General features: G+C 37.4%; 1 protein-coding gene across 3 annotated transcripts in view; it reads left to right on the top strand.

Moving 5' to 3' along the window:
- LOC145690204 (uncharacterized) overlaps positions 1 to 16,438 on the top strand; it is a 300,212-nt gene that overhangs the window by 60,872 nt on the left and 222,902 nt on the right. For all 3 annotated transcript variants that reach the window (XM_081764867.1, XM_081764866.1, XM_081764868.1), the window contains 2 exons: positions 7,500 to 7,550; positions 14,221 to 14,334. In XM_081764867.1, coding sequence (XP_081620993.1) covers positions 7,500 to 7,550; positions 14,221 to 14,334 — 165 coding nt within the window. The remainder of the gene's footprint in view (positions 1 to 7,499; positions 7,551 to 14,220; positions 14,335 to 16,438) is intronic.

Below are 16,438 nucleotides of genomic sequence, written 5' to 3'. Positions count from 1 at the left end.
TGTCGCATGTCTATAAATATGTTGTTGTAGGAATACAATTTGATAACGAATTCGCCCGGTATTTCTTATAATGTTACTATGTGTATAATCGGCAAAGAGATGTATGTGTCAAATTTCATGTCAAAAGAGCAGTAAATAAGAACAATAAAACTTTCTTATCCATTTTGCAAATTTTGTTTTACTCATTCTAATTTTCGTATTTATAATTGTTTTCCTATGAAATTTATCACAAATATACATTTCCCGATTATACACATAGTATCAGTATTAAAAGTACCCTGCAAAATCATTATCAAATTATATTCTTACAAGAAGACAGTTATAAATATGCGATAATCATTTTGGACATGAGTGTACATCGTGTCCCAGTCCACTTTTTAAACGCATATGTATATACATATACAGGGTGAACGTGAAAGATGTTCACGAACTCTGGGAGGTGATTCGTGACATAAAAAAGAAGAAGAAAGGTCCTGTTGCATGTTGTGCAAATTTCGCGTCGTGTACGAGTGACAGGGGTGCCAACTTAGAATCGACAATCGAATCCTGATAATTGAAATGGAACAGAAGATATGCACAAATTGCGGGAAGTGACATCAAAACTAGTTAAATGTGACTATGAATATCAGCAAAATGGTACATTAGGCAGTTGCGCAGACAGAGACAGTTTGTGCACATCTTTCTGCTCCGGTCCAATTGTCAGGATTAGACTGTCGTGTCCTGTCGCTCTTGTCACTCCTGCACAACGCGGAATTTGACAACATGCAAGACGACTGTTTGTCTTCTTTTGATGTAACGAATAACCTCCCGGAGTTTGTGCACATTTTTCAGGTTTACCCTATATACACAAGGTGAGTCAAAATAAGTGGTACAAGCCAATATCTCGCAAACTATACATCAAATAAGAAAAATATTAAGAGTCAATGTACAATACAGAGCGGCCTAAGGAATGAATCAAACACGAGGTTCCCCACGCTCCCCATTTTGGGAGGAGGAGGGTGTACGTGAAATTTTCAAATGGGAACATAGGTCGAGTGATACCTCGTTCGAAAGAGCTTGAAAATTGAAAAATTTTTGTAGGAAGCAATTTTTGATATGGGGCACGGTTTTCAAGATGGCTCCCAAGATGGTCCTGTATCAGATAAAATTTCTAGTACTAATAAATCAGCAACGGTGAGTAGAAAATGGTGGAACAAAAAATGAAAAAGAAAAAGTCATAGGCAACGTGGAATGGTATTGTTGCGGTGTCTCCAGGGTCCCCATCATGGGGCCCCGGGACCAACTTGAAAATTTCAAATGGGAATATAGGTTGAATGATACCTTGTTTGATAGATTGTGCAAAGCCAAATAGCTTAGTACAAAATTTGTTTTAATTTCGGGCAAGCTTATTTCAAAATGGCTTCCGAAAATGGTTCCACACTCAGGTACAAAGCGCAGTGTTCAAATTGAGTGTTACACGCCAATATCCCTCGAAATATGCATCATATATAGAAGCACGAGTTTTTCGCAATGCGTGATAAAACGAAATGTGTCATAATTAAGTAATTTTCAGTTTCTTGACGTTTTATGATATTCTGTGTATATTTCCATTGGTTTCCGTTGCGCGATAAAATGCGAAATTGGCAGTTTTGCGCGAAATTTTTATCAATACGCGAAATAAAGTGAAATTTTAAAAATATGTTTTCATTAATTTAAAAACCGGTTTTCCGCTGACAGAACGGTAGAACGTGGCATGAACGGTGCATTTTGGGTGATTCGGACCGGTATAGAAAACATGTTGGTTTAGCTATCACCATCGCAGCTGGATGGGGAGGAGCAGTTTTAATTAGCTGGCCAATGGCATAATTGCAGACACCTTCTGTCTTCTGCTACTCCAGGTCAACTGCATAAAACATATTGCCTGTCTTGTCATCGGCACTGGCGCTAAACTGAACGCACTGTCACCTTTGTTTGTAATTAATGATTTAGTTTAGTAGTGATCTATGAATAAAGGGAACAAAAGTAAATGTCAGGGAATATGGTTTCCACAAGAGCTACAAAATCCGAAACTTTGTTTGGAAAATGCGACAAAATGCGAAATATGAAAAGCGAAACGCGAAATTTTCAAATTCTTAAAGCGAAAAACTCGTGCCCCTAATCATATAAGAAAAGTGTTAAGAGTCAATGTACAACACAGACGGCCTAAAATATGGGTTAAACACGAGGTTCCCCCGCCCCCCATTTTGGAGGGAGAGGTGTACGTGGAATTTTCAAATGGCAACATAAGGCGAGCGCCTTCTTTGATAGGTTGTGAAATACCAAACAGCTTAATACAAAATTACCAAACAGCGTCAATGTAACAGCTTAATACAGCTTAATACAAGCAGTTCAAACAGCTTGATACATCATATTTCACCCAATTTTTAGGCCTGGCTGTATTGTACATTGACTCTAAACATATTTCTTATTTGATATATAATTCGCTGGATATTGGCTTGTCACACTCAGTTTAAAAACTGCGCTTTGTATCTGAATGAGGAACCATTTTCAGCGGCCATTTTGAAACAGGCTTACCCGAAATCAAAACAAATTTTGTACTAAGCTGTTTGGTTTCCCACGATCTATCAAACTAGGTATCACTCGACCTATATTCCCATTTGAAATTTTCAAGTTGGTCCCGGGGCCCCATGGTGGGGGCCCTCGGGACACTGCGACAACACCATTCCACGTTGCCTATGGCGTTTTCCTTTTTCATTTTTTGTTTCATCTTTTTCTACTCAGCCGTTTCTGATTTATAAGTACTGGAAATTTTATCTGATACAAGACCATTTTGGAGGGCCATCTTGAAAACGGTGCCCCATATCAAAAATCGTTTCCTACAAAAATTGTTCAATTTTCCAAGCTGTTTCGAATGAGGTTTCGACCTACGTTCCCATTTGAAAATTTCACGTACACCTCATTCCCCAAAATGGGGGGCATGGTGAACCTCGTGTTTGACTCATTTTTAGGCCCCTTTGTATTGTATATTGACTCTTAACATTTTTCTTATTTAATGTATAGTTTGCGAGATAGTGGCTTATAACACTTATTTTGACTCACCCTATATATATATATATATATATATATATATATATATATATATATATATATATATATATATATATATATATATATATGTGTGTGTGTGTGTGTGTGTAGCGTGTCCCACAAAAAGCAGGAAATTTGGATTTTCTACAATAAGAGCGATTGTATGTGCAATAATATGTGTGTTACGTGCAGTTGTATAGTTTTGTGCTGTTTCATTGTGCATATTACGTATGTGCACCCAGATGTTCCAAGACATTAACACAGTTATGGGTGATCACGAATGGACATGGCGGTGCGAAGGCCTATACAGCAATCGATACTGTGACATGGATAAGAATTAATACTCCTGACTTCATCGAACCTAACGACTGGCCGTCTAAAATTCCAGATCTCAACGTGATGGATTATTGCGTTTGAGGTATACTGCTACGGAAGGTTGAAGAACACATGATAGACATCGCAAACATTGATGGCCTGAAGCTGTACTGACAGACGCCTGGAACAACGTTACACTTCAAACTATCCAGGATGCCACCGGAAATTGGTTACAACGTCTACGCCGCTGTATGGAAGCTAAAGGGAATCATTTTGAGCACTTGCATTGATTATGAACATTCAAGTGACAGTGTCAGTAAAATATAAATAAAAATATGTGTGTCCACCTCATATTACAGAATTTACAATAAATTTCCTGCTTTTTTGTGGGGCACCCTGTAGATTTTTTTAGTAGTAGTAGTAGTAGTAGTAGTAGTAGTATTTCAATTCGATTATAGATTCAGGTCGTCTTTGTTTGTAAAGCTTGGAATGCGTTTTTATTTTAGTTAGTTCGTACTTCGTAGGGCGTTAAACTGAAATATTTCTTTTTTTTTTTTTTTATTTATTCTAGTAGTACTAACATGGATCACACTTAAATTCTGAGGTTGATTTTCAAACCTTTCCCTGAATATTCATTACTAATAACTTTTCCCTGACCTACGACACAATGTGCACATCATTATGGGTAGGTTTAGAAAAAAAAGAGTTCGTTGTAAACCGGTCTTCACAATCTCCATAGCCTTCAGCGCTCTCCGCATATTTGAAGTACAGTATAAACTTGCTTTCTTACTGTAAATACTTACGATACAAACTTCCTATATGTAGAATACAATAAAACTCTAGAAAAGAAACACTTGGTGTAACGACCCGATTTGTGGGCTTGAGCCCCTCCACGCCATCTGTTAGTGATTGGTGAAACTACGTCTAGCCTAGGGACGAACACGTGGTTAACGCGTCGCGTCGCCTTTATCGCTAACCAGCGCATCGAGAGCTTTCTAGACCTAGTGGCCGTAACGTGACTCCCCAGTTTGCCTCACGACGCTGGGTGGACGCCGAAAATTGGGAATGCACCGGCCGGGAATCGAACCCGAGACCACGCGAACATAAATGCAACGCTCTAACCACTAGACTAATAAAACTCTAGTAGCAACCAATAACTATACACTAACAATAGCTTTAACATCTCAGCATTCTGAATGCACTCATAAACATAAACAAATAAACAAATATCATAATGTGGTCTTCTCTTTGATTATCTACAGCCAACAAATCTCTTATTTTTTCTTCTGTAGCATTTCATATTTTTAAAATTCAATTTGCTCTTATTTCAAAGCTTCCAAGTTTTCCCACTTTTCACCCACCTTAAGCCTCTTTATTTACCCCTTTTATCGATATTTCTAGATAATAATTTTCTTTTTCATCCTTTTCCTTATCATATCCTTTTTGATTTTACTTTGATTCTTTGAATTGTTTTTCATAGCTTGCATTTGTGAAAAAAAAAAAAAAACGACACTTCTTCAGAATTTACTGACTTTCGGCTTATTTCGAAGCATTTTTTAGTCTTTTCCTGAATCAGTTTAATTTTTCCTGACTTTTAAAGTCAGTGTGAACCCTGGCTTAGTGAGACCGCTAATTAGGAAATATTTTCGAAATGTTAATTTTTCTCTTCAGAATTTTAAACATCTAAGAAAGGGGATTTAAAGTACAAAACAGTTTTAAACTAACATTTTTCTACTTAAAAAAAAAGTTCATATACAAGTAACCATAGGTAAACAAAAAAAAAAAAAAAGTTTTACATTTGATTTTTGAAAAGAAACCAGACTAGAACGATACGTCACTTAATCCCCTTCCAATTGAATATTTTCAAACTAAATCCAAGATGGCCACCGTGATGTTTACACATCCCTATCACGTAGCACTCTATCCCTTCTACTCATATCTACAATTTGATCTCAATTCCTCAAACAATTTTTCTGATTAGAAGTGTGTTTCCAATTTTTTTGCCTCATACTTTTTGAGCAGACCCTTAAAACGCAACTAATTATAGGCTTCTAGACATTTGAATGCCAGTATTTTTGTTTAATAGAACTTTCAAGCACTTTTATATTCATTATAAAGCAAAAAGGAGGAAACTCCTATGCCTTTTAGTAATAAAACTAATTTTTTGACTGCATGTTGCACAATCAAAAAATTCTCTTAATTGGTAAATATTTAATTTATAATAGATTTTCCACATACGCAAAGATAATGAAATGATATTTCTTATAAGCTATATGCTTTTGTTGGTTCTTGGTATAAAATTGCCACCGATAAGTTCACTAGCCACTGAGTAATGGCATTTTCCCTCCACTACTGTACTCAAAAAGTAGGCGCTTGTAAGTCTGGTATTTAAGTTGTATACAAATTAATAATAAGTTTTGCACTTATTATTACTTATCATTACTAATCATTACCAATATGCGCCAATTTCTCGTTTTTAAATAAATAAGTTGTATACTGTTTTAAGTTTGGTTATATTGGGTCAAGAAATAATCATGAACTACACCAGACCTCAATATAATGTATTATCTTTATCTACGAGTAATTTTAACATTTTCTTGAAATTAGGGATTTGTTTCTGTCAGACCAAGAATTCAAAATTCCAAAGATTGGCTCTCCCTTTCTGTCCATTTCGGGATTAGTTGATTTTTGCTGTTATAAGAATAATGTCAATATACATAGAAGTAAAGTACTGTACGTTATATTGAAACTGCATATAAAAATTTTTGCTCTTGTACTGTAAAATGTGGAAGTTATGCAGTAACTGGCAGAGAGAAATAGTGGTCAGAAGTCTAGCAATGGGATTTAGAATTTGGTTGGTATATGTTAATTTTGATTAGGAAAACATTCTGATCGGTTTACAATGTACTAGAGAAGTACCGGAATGGATGTACTTAAAAACTGGAACCATTCATGCTTCATTCTTTCCCAAGAGTGTGTTCCCTATAAGTAGAGGCACAGGTTTTTCGCAGGGCGCGATAAAACGAAATGCGCCAGTATTAAGTAATTTTCAGTTTCTTGACGTTTTATGATATTCTGTGTATTTTCATTGGTTTCCGTTGCGCGATAAAACGTGAGATTGGCAGTTTTGCGCGAAATTTCTAACAATACGCGAAATAACGCCAAATTTTAAAAATACGTTTTCATTAATTTAAAAACATAGATTTCCGCTGACGAAACGGTAGAACGTGGCATGAACGGTGCATTTTGGGTGATTCGGGCACGGCTATAGAGAACGTGTTGCGCGTTAGCTATCACCATCGCAGCTGGATGGGGAGTTCCGAATGATGATTGTGTGAAGTTTGTTGTAAATGCACTTACATATGTATGGCTTCCAACAAGTATTGTCAATTGTGAGTTTTTATTATTATTTTTATTTATTCAAGTATGGACTGGTGATAAGCGACAAACATACAATAATGAAGGAAAAAATGTAGAAACATGTAACATGCTTATGTTTAATGTTTAAATGCAACTTATGCGTATGTTTTCAGAAGACAGCGAAACTTTCCTACTCATAGGAAGTGTAGTTACTGATTTTTCTTCAGTTTCATATATATATATATATATATATATATATATATATATATATATATATATATATATAGATAGATAGATAGATAGATAGATATAATTTTCTATAAGTGAAATATTTAGTGTATGTTGATTTTAGGTAATTAATAACTTATTTCTGTAGTGATCTATGAATAGAAGGAACAATTGTAAAAATGTCAGGGAATGTCTTTTCCACAAGAGCTACAAAATGCGAAGTTTTATTTGAAAAATGCGACAAAACGCGAAATATGAAAAACGAAACGTAAAATTTTCAAATTCTTAGTGCTAGAAACTCGTGTCCCTACAAGACATGACGCAGCAGCGTGCTGGTTAGACAGGAAATACAAATTAAATTAATTTACAAGGAGAAAAATAAACTTACAGGTTACGAATTAAAATTAAAATCTATGTTTTTTTATAGTAGTTGGAGTTTTCCACGTGGAAAAACTTTTCATATTTATTTTTAAATGTTTACTTGACATTTAACGACAATAATGATTTTGTTTTCTGTTCTTCTTTCTTAGGAGTCAGAAGCTACAGAAGCACCCAGTGAGCCAGCGGAAAGTGTTCCAGAAGTAAGTATTTGTACATTTACAGCCATTAGTACAGGAATGCCGTGTTTAACACGGAGTCGAAACAACACGGTTTATTTATATATGTATTAGCAATTGGTTTGTCAATTCAGATGTTTAAAATTCAAATGTCGGTACCGGAATTGGTCACTTCGTATATTGTACCTAATACAGCTTCCGGCGGCAGGGTGTTTCCAGCGATTGGACACTTGCAACATGTATAGCAACAACTCGTTTTGAAAATGAAATGAAAGGAAATCTTTTTTACGTCCCACGATTATGCCAGCTAGGCTAAAGGAGACGGTGATGATGAGAAATGAATGAAATGGTGGAATGAAGAAAGTGGGAGGAAACGGTGTTGAATGTAATAGACTTATACTCTACAAGCTATTATGGACCAGGCCGCATGTAGGTAAAAAAAAAAACAGCTGATCTGAATAACTCCTGGGAGTATATACCTAAATTAAACAAGTTATCAGTAATAGAAATACATAATTCTACATAGAAACTTCTTACTCTGTGTTAAAGAAATCATTTTATAACATATTAGCATTGAAAGATGCCTTCAACGCTAAAACTAATCTTCCTGAGGCGAGCCTTCGCACCTTCCCAAGAATGCGTGCAATCCCCAGCGATAATAGTTTGCTCCCTGAGCAGCATAGCCCATAAGCCTGTCTAGCGAGCTGGTGAGGCTCAAACGGAAGGGTATCCCAGTGTTTCCAACCTACTATTTTGTTACCAAAAAAATTAAATTTTGAAGTATTGACTTTATTTTACAAGAAACCAAAGGGTGAGTCAAAAGTCCTTGGACACCTGCATAAGTTTCAAAATCGACGGGAAAAGTAACATGTGATGATGGGAACAGAGGTTTGATGAGAGGCCGCAACTTTTGGAGTGTATATCATTCATGGCCGCCATATTGAAATCCGCCATTTTGGATTCAAGTCATTTTTTTTTCAAATGGGAAGGGGGTGTATGACACATCAAATAACACTCGATTGAGTTCAGGAATTTAGTGGTGTAATTTGTTTTCTTTTTTTTTCTTGCACAGTTTAGAAGTTATTAATGTTCAAAGGTGGGAAATTACCTTGATACTGAATGCTACAACACATGTTCTACGTGTTGTCCATCCCGTGCAATGCACAACTGTAGTCGCCGCAACCACTCTGACTGCACACGGATGAGATTGTTTCCTGAAATTTCGTCACAGGCTTGTTGGATGCGTTCCTCCAGGTGTCTCAAATCACGGATTGTCTCAGTATACACTATCTGCTTAAGATGTCCCCGTAGATAAAAATCAAGGGGCGTTAAATCAGGGGATCTGGGCGGCCACTCCACGGGACCACGGTGACCAACCCACTTCCCTGGCAGTTGTTCATCCAATCATTCACGGACACCAAGTTTATAGTGTAGAGGGGCTCCATCGTGCTGAAAATAAGATGGGAAAATGCCGTCCGCGTTCAGTGTGGCAGGGAACACAAGGTCCTGCAGCAGCATCAGATACTGTGGTGCAGTTAAGGTGTTGTAAATGAAAAATGGCCCAATGATGCGGGTGTCCACACACCACACCATCACCTTCGCTGGACTATGTTCTCGACTCGGGTCAACCCAGTTCGGATTTGCGTCACACCAGTATCGACAATTATGTCGATTAACCTCCCCGTTCAAAGTGAAATACGCCTCGTCGCTGAACAGTATGCCCTTGGCAAACGAAGGATCCACTTCGTGTTGTTCAGTATCCCACATGCAGAACTCCAACCGGCGATCAGGGTCATCCTCGTTCAGTTTATGTTGCACGTGCAGCTTGTAAGGATGCCACTGATTGGCGTGCAATATCCGGACAACGGGGATTGGCTTATTGCACATGCTAGGGACACACGAGGGGTACTTCGTTTACGACTTTTCACAAACGACGCAACAACCGCCGTTGCAGTTTCCTCATTGATGGCAGTCTTTGGTCGCCTACTACGTGCCCTATCTTGAACAGAGCCCGTCTCCCGGAATTTGGTGATCACGTGAGCCACCGTGCTGTGCGATACCGGTTCTCTGTCTGGGTGCCGTCTGTTGTAGTCAGCTGCTATTGTTCGGTAGCTGCGTTCCCCTGATATAAGGATGATATCGATCTTCTGTTCACGTGTCAGACCCATTTTAGATCACCTGGAACAGAGAGAGAACTGGGTTAGTATCAAGGCAATTTCCCACCTTTGAACATTAATAACTTCTAAACTGTACAAGATAAAAAAAAAAAAACAAATTACACCACTAAATTTCTGAGCTCAAGCGAGTGTTATTTGATGTGTCATACACCTCCTTCCCATTTTAAAAAATTGACTTGTATCCAAAATGGCGGATTTCAATATGGCAGCCATGAATGGCATACACTCCAAAAGATGCGGCCCCTCATCAAACCTCTGTTTCCATCATCACTTTTTACTTTTCCCGTCGATTTTCAAACTTACGCAGGTGTCCAAGGACTTTTGACTCAACCTGTATATATATATATATATATATATATATATATATATATATATATATATATATATATATATATATATATATATATATATGTGTGTGTGTGTGTGTGTGTGTGTGTATACACGTTAGAAAACAGGGTAGCCCCGGGTTCAGAGCCTCATAGTACGCTTCGCCACTTCCCATAACACTCAATTATAAGATTTAGGATTAAAGTTCTCAATGGTCAATCATTTTGTCTCCTGTACAAGTGGCTTTTATTCTACCTTAAAAAATAATTTGTAATAGTGAAGGGATAACACTGAAGTTTTAATAATAATCTTTCCAGAAGTACACATTATTTCTATGCTTATTTTTTCATCCTTCATTAATTTTTTCATCGAATTTCCTGGTTTTAAAAGTCATTGTATTGTAACACTTAAGTGAGCAAGACTCAAGGGGAACAAATAAACATTGAGTAATGACAAAATCACTATACGCACATTGTAAATACACCTCTAATAACGTGGTTTTGCATAGCGCTGACGGTTCCTGGAAGCATTTAATAGCATTATGCAAGGTTTTCCTGTATTTAGCTTGAATATCAGTGAATCAAGTAGCTGTGTTTGTTTTAAAGTTTTACAAATCACCAGTCCAAAGTTTTATCTCCGTGTGCACTTCAAATATCAACTAAATGGTTCGGTGCGCTATTGAATCCTATTTCTTTAGGGAGATACATTACAAGACAGAGGTAGAATAGATGATAGACTACAGGGACAGATAGTATTTTTTAAAAAAGATATTAAAATCATATAACGTTAATTTTGCCTTTTCTCGCAGTTATTTGAACTTTTTATTCCCCAACTTGTGTCATTACCAAGTATTAGGTTGTTGAAGTCGATTGTAAGTAAGTATTTACTTCAACACATAATAAAAAGGAAATGATACAAAATTGAAATATCAGTATGCTTATGAAAAGTGTCCGCCACTATCAATAGCATGGTGTTAGCAGTTCGAAAAGCACGCTGACACTCTGAAAGAGTTTATGAGCAACGTCAATTTTGATGGGCTGAAAGCCACTATTCAACACATCAGTGACGTTGGAATTGGGTGTGGCATCTTTGATGTCATAGTGTTATCGAAGAACTGCGGCAGCACATCATCGACAGTAATGAACACTCAAGGGTGTAGCCACATCGAACAAATGGAGGCTCGATCTCCCCAAACATCCCCCACCACCACCAACATGACGTTCGTCTTTCAATGTTTAATAAACTTGTATAACACAATAAATGAAGAATGTTTATAATAGAATACGAAGAATCATGTCAACAAGTTAAATAATTAAAACGACTGAAATTATTCCAATTTGTAACTCGCATTTGCTTAACTTAGTGCGCAAGATATAAAACTGAAAGAAGACTTCGGTTTGCTTTTGCTATATAAAAAAAAGCTTGTCTCTCCCCTGAAAAGTCATGCCGCTTTTCCTCTAGAACAACTTGGTAGCTACACCGTTGCACTACTTGTAAGCATACGTAGATTTCAGTTTTGTAGAATTTCCTGTTTATTATGTATTGAAATAAATGCTTACGAATGTTTGATCGGACAACGTAATACAAATTGTATTTGACATTTAACGCAATTAAATTGTTTGGCTAATTCACTTTCAATGAAAGAAAATGTATTTTAGTGTTAGATAACCTAGATGTAGATGTAAGAAACGAATACGAAGAGACCAAGACACTTGCCTTTACTTTTTTTCTTTCTTTGCCAAAATTACAAATTCACAAAACAATTTACCACTCCTTATCACAACTAGAGAAGTATATGAAATTTTTTTAAAAAAAAAGTAGCAATAGAAACCAATCAATTCATCCTAGCTGAATCTTGAAAAGTTTCTGGGAATTTTTAGAATACACCCTAGCACTTGATGCACTTCATTCAATCATCGAAGTACTTGCCGGTGAAAATCAGAGCGGTAATCACTTAGAGATCCTGCCTAAGTGGCATAGACTTAGTGGAAGCTTCATTCCTAGATGAAAGACATATGTTTCTCGCTAGACCAACGGCAATATCAAACCACTTTCGGGACTGCTTTCAGAAATGGACTTCACAAACATCTGTTCCATCAGCTTTAGTCATCAATATTACTTGGCTGCAGCTACTATAATAAAAGGCTTGTCTCAAAGGAAATAAAATTGACAAGGGCTTAGGTTTATTTGATTGATGTTTTTTTCGGTGGTTTATTGTTTTCTTACGCTTCTTTAAGCTTAAAAAGTTATTTTTAACACATTTATTAGAATTGCAGTAGCCGAAGAGGTAGTCAACAGAAAATACAGCACTCGTAACTATCAGGCTTCACATTGGATTAAGAAAGAAGGTGGTCAAGTGCTAAGAAGTATTGTATTGTATGGTTCGCACACTTGGACATTACGGAAGATAGAGAAGAAATATTTAGAGAGCTTCGAAATGTGGTGTTGGAGGAAGATGGAGAAGATTAAATGAACGGAAAGAGTAACAGTTGAAGATGTTTTGACACTGCACTGGTAGGAAAGAAAAGGGCGCTTTTAGTTAGCATCCTTGGTAGGAAGGCAATTGTATTAGATATATGTTGCAAAGAAATTGTCTTCATAACACCATAGAGGGAAAGGTGAAAGAAAACCCGGAAGTGGGAAGAATAGGAACACAACTGATTGATGATTTGAAAAACGGGAAAAGAAAATATTGGGAATAAAACAAAAAGCTGTTTAAAAAATTTTAAAAAAAATATTAGTCCGAGGACCTGTTGACAGGCAGAATACTTAATAATAATAATAATAATAATAATTTGAATAATATAATAATTATTATCATTTAAACTTTTATATATAAATGTAGATGAAAAGTATAGTATTTTCAGAAGTTTAATTAGTAACACATTAGACCTAGCATGATACTTGACCTATATGTTAGATGTACACTATCTGGCCATTCGTCACCGGACACTCCTCCAAAAGTGCTTGGGATCGTCTGTGCACGTGACACTAGCTATAAAAGGTGTTGCCGCTGGAGAATATACTCACATTAGCTACAGCAGACAATATGGACAGACGACGCGAACTTGGAGAAGCGGAAAGAGAGATGATCATTGGAGTTCACAGGTTTGGGCATTCGACCTGTGCGACTTCCAACAAATTTCAGATATCCCGATCGACAGTGAGCAATGTTATCGTGAAGTGGAAGCGGGAGGGGGTCATGACATGCCGACCCAGACCAACTAAACCGACAATATTAACAGATCGTGACCATCGAAGCTTGAAACGTGTGGTGAAGTCAAATCGGAAGGCGTCGCTACAGATGGTGGCACAGGAGTTTCGATCTGCTTTCGGTAATGTTGCAAGTGATCGTATTGTCCGCCTGGAGATCATCACACTTGGTTTCCATGGTCCTGCTGCAGTTCACAAGCCGCTTATCACAGCCCGCAATGCTACCCGTCGGTTACAGTGGTGCAACGAACGCTGCCATTGGACTCTTGAGTCATGGAAATCCGTCCTATGGGGTGATAAATCGCGCTACCAGATGTGGCGGTCCGATTGACGTGTGTGGGTGTGGCGTATGCCCGGAGAAAGATGTTTACAAAAGTGTATCATACCCACAGTGAAATTCGGCAGAGGTGGCATCATGGTATGCTCGTGCTTCTTGTGGTATGGTCTTGGTCCTCTTGTTTTAATGCCGGGAAACATGAATGCCGATGCATACCAAACGGTCTTGGACAATTATGCGCTACCGACACCGTGGACACAATTCGGTATTGGTCCATATCTGTGTCATACTGCAGGTGTTATAAACACATGGTTCGAGGACATGGGTGTGTAAAAACTTGATTGGTCAACCCAATGTCCTGATATAAATCCTATTGAGCATCTTTGGGACAAGTCGGAGCGCCGCTTGAGAACCAGGCCATGCCGCCCAAAAAACACAAGAGAGTTGTTTGCCGCTTTAAAAGAGGAATGGAGCAAGATTCCCGTCGAAACCTATTGCAAGTTGGTGGAAAGTCTTCCTCAAAGGGTTGCATCACGTAATTGCGGCGAAAAGTGGCCCAACACGATACTGATGGACTGCTGAAACCGAATTAACGTACTAGTTAGGGGTGTCCGGTGACGAATGGCCAGATAGTGTATTTATTAAAAAGGAAGAAATATTTATGCTATTATATATTGAAATATTTTTTTATTTTGTGCAGCCAGGAGATATACAACTTAGCGATTCAGCAGTTCTACGAAGATTGAAGGAGTACGAAATTCAGAAAAATGAATTTTGTAGACTAGTTGAATCTATGAAGAGAGCCATTAGAGAGGTAAGTTTTTGAGTTTTATGTAACTTCAGTAGTATTGTTTTTCTTTTTATGAAATGAAATATTCAAAAGTAAAATTGTTTCGACACCAACTTGACTATTAGGCGAATATTACAACAATACGTGTATCAACAAATATATACATACAAAAATAGGTTTTGCCAGCATTGTTCTCTGTTGAATACTTAAGTCAATAAAGCGTCTTCTTAAAATATCTCTAAATGTAAACAAACCTGAACATTACACCCTCTGTCGAAAGTAAGCCACAGTCAATGAGTATGTAGCATATTGGTTGAAACCATATTATCAGGGAGGAAGCAATAGTCTAGTTGTGAACTTTATCATCATGGATTACAGCTTGTGTGTCTATCATGAAATATCATCAGTAACATTCTTTATGTTGCAGATTTCTCATATAAACACGGTCCCAGTTACTATCACTACTACGCACTCTCTTGAGTCTACACATTACATGTCTTGTGATGGTTTGTATCCTTTACGGAAAAGATTAGAACTTCCTTTTACGCTTGTCCTTGTTCTTCTTTGTAGAGCAAGGAAAGTGTAGGAGAAAGAATACATCCCTGTTGGGGGAGAAAAGGCTTTTCTTATCTCCAAATGGGTGACTACACGGTCATTGAGTCCTAGAGAAATGTACGTAGTACCTCAGCACGGATTGTTAAACGTATGTGAAATAGACAAGGCCGGAATTAGTAACCTCCTGTGGAATCCAAGGGATCGCGGAATTGGTTTGGTCTTTGCCAAGCTGTGGTCATATTAATACAATAGGATTTGATACCTCGCCGTGTTTCGCCACAAAAAGGGGGAGATGAGCTTGCTTTAATGTCCGGGTGCCAATGCTTTAAGTAGTTGTAGACTTCTCGCTAAGAGAATTTCTTCTACTAGTATGTATAACTGGGAGATGAACCTAAGTTCATCGCGCTTGAGGGCGTAACCCATCACCCTACTTACGATATGTGTTTTGCTCGCACTTATAGTCATATATCAATCGACCGAGCTATTACCTAAAAGGATGCATAGACACGAGCTGATTTAAATTATGTGAAGCTCCGATCTTGAAATAAGGGCTCCCGCCCATCCCATCCTGAGAAAAATAAATGTTGTAGTAGACTGCCTCAACTATGTCACGACTAGGTGTCAATTTATTTCCGGTGTAAAGTTCCTTCGATTGACATGATACAGCAATTAAAGAGATATTTGTGACTACATTCCCAGTTAGTTATGAGCAATTAATTGACAATAATGAATTGAAAATAGTCTCACCACAAAGATCACAATTAAACCCAAAACCAACATAAATATAAATATACATCCAGAAGCGGAATCTCGAATTTTATAATCCAATGAAGAGCCATCATATTATTTATTTATCTGTACGTGCGTGTGCGTTTGTATAATGTAGGTCAATTTGGAAATTGCAACTTCTGCTGTCTTATTCATGGCTCAAAGTTCCTTTAGTTTTGTAGATTGGCGAAACCAAACTGCTACTTCCACTACTCCTATGTCTTGCAGATTAACCATTTGTTTATATTTGAATGGATTACTCACCACCACCTTTCACCAAATTCTATTGTCAGTATACATACAATTCCGACTTTAACTCCCATACATTCAATAGGAAATTGATGTAATACACTTACATTTGTATCTTTTGTCTAACTACGAGGGCTGACAAAGTAATGAGAATTGTTGGAAAAAACAACTTTACTTACTTTTTCAACTAACCACAATGTGATCACCTTCAAAGTACTCCCCTTGTGCCTGCACAAACTTACTCCATCGGCGTTTCCATTGTTGGTAGCATCTCTGGAAGTCATCTTTTGGAATGCCTGCCAAAGCCCGTGTTACATCTGTTTGAATGTTTGTTTCTGCTTTAAAATTGTGTCCTTTAAAAACTGCTTTCCCCTGGAAACAGAAAAAAAAAATCACACGGGGCGATGTCCGGTGAATAAGGAGGGTGTGATAGTACTGTAATGAATTTTGATGCCAAATACTGCCGAAAAGATAATGCAGTATGGGCTGGTGCTTTATCGTGATGGAGAATCCAGGTGTCAGCAATCTCTGGACGAACATGACGGACACGTTTTCG

Source organism: Thermobia domestica, chromosome 7, assembly GCF_964235325.1.
Source record: "Thermobia domestica chromosome 7, izTheDome1.hap1.1, whole genome shotgun sequence".
NCBI lineage: Eukaryota > Metazoa > Arthropoda > Insecta > Zygentoma > Lepismatidae > Thermobia > Thermobia domestica.
Note: the sequence above shows the minus strand (reverse complement) of the source record. Positions and strands in the feature narration are given on the sequence as shown.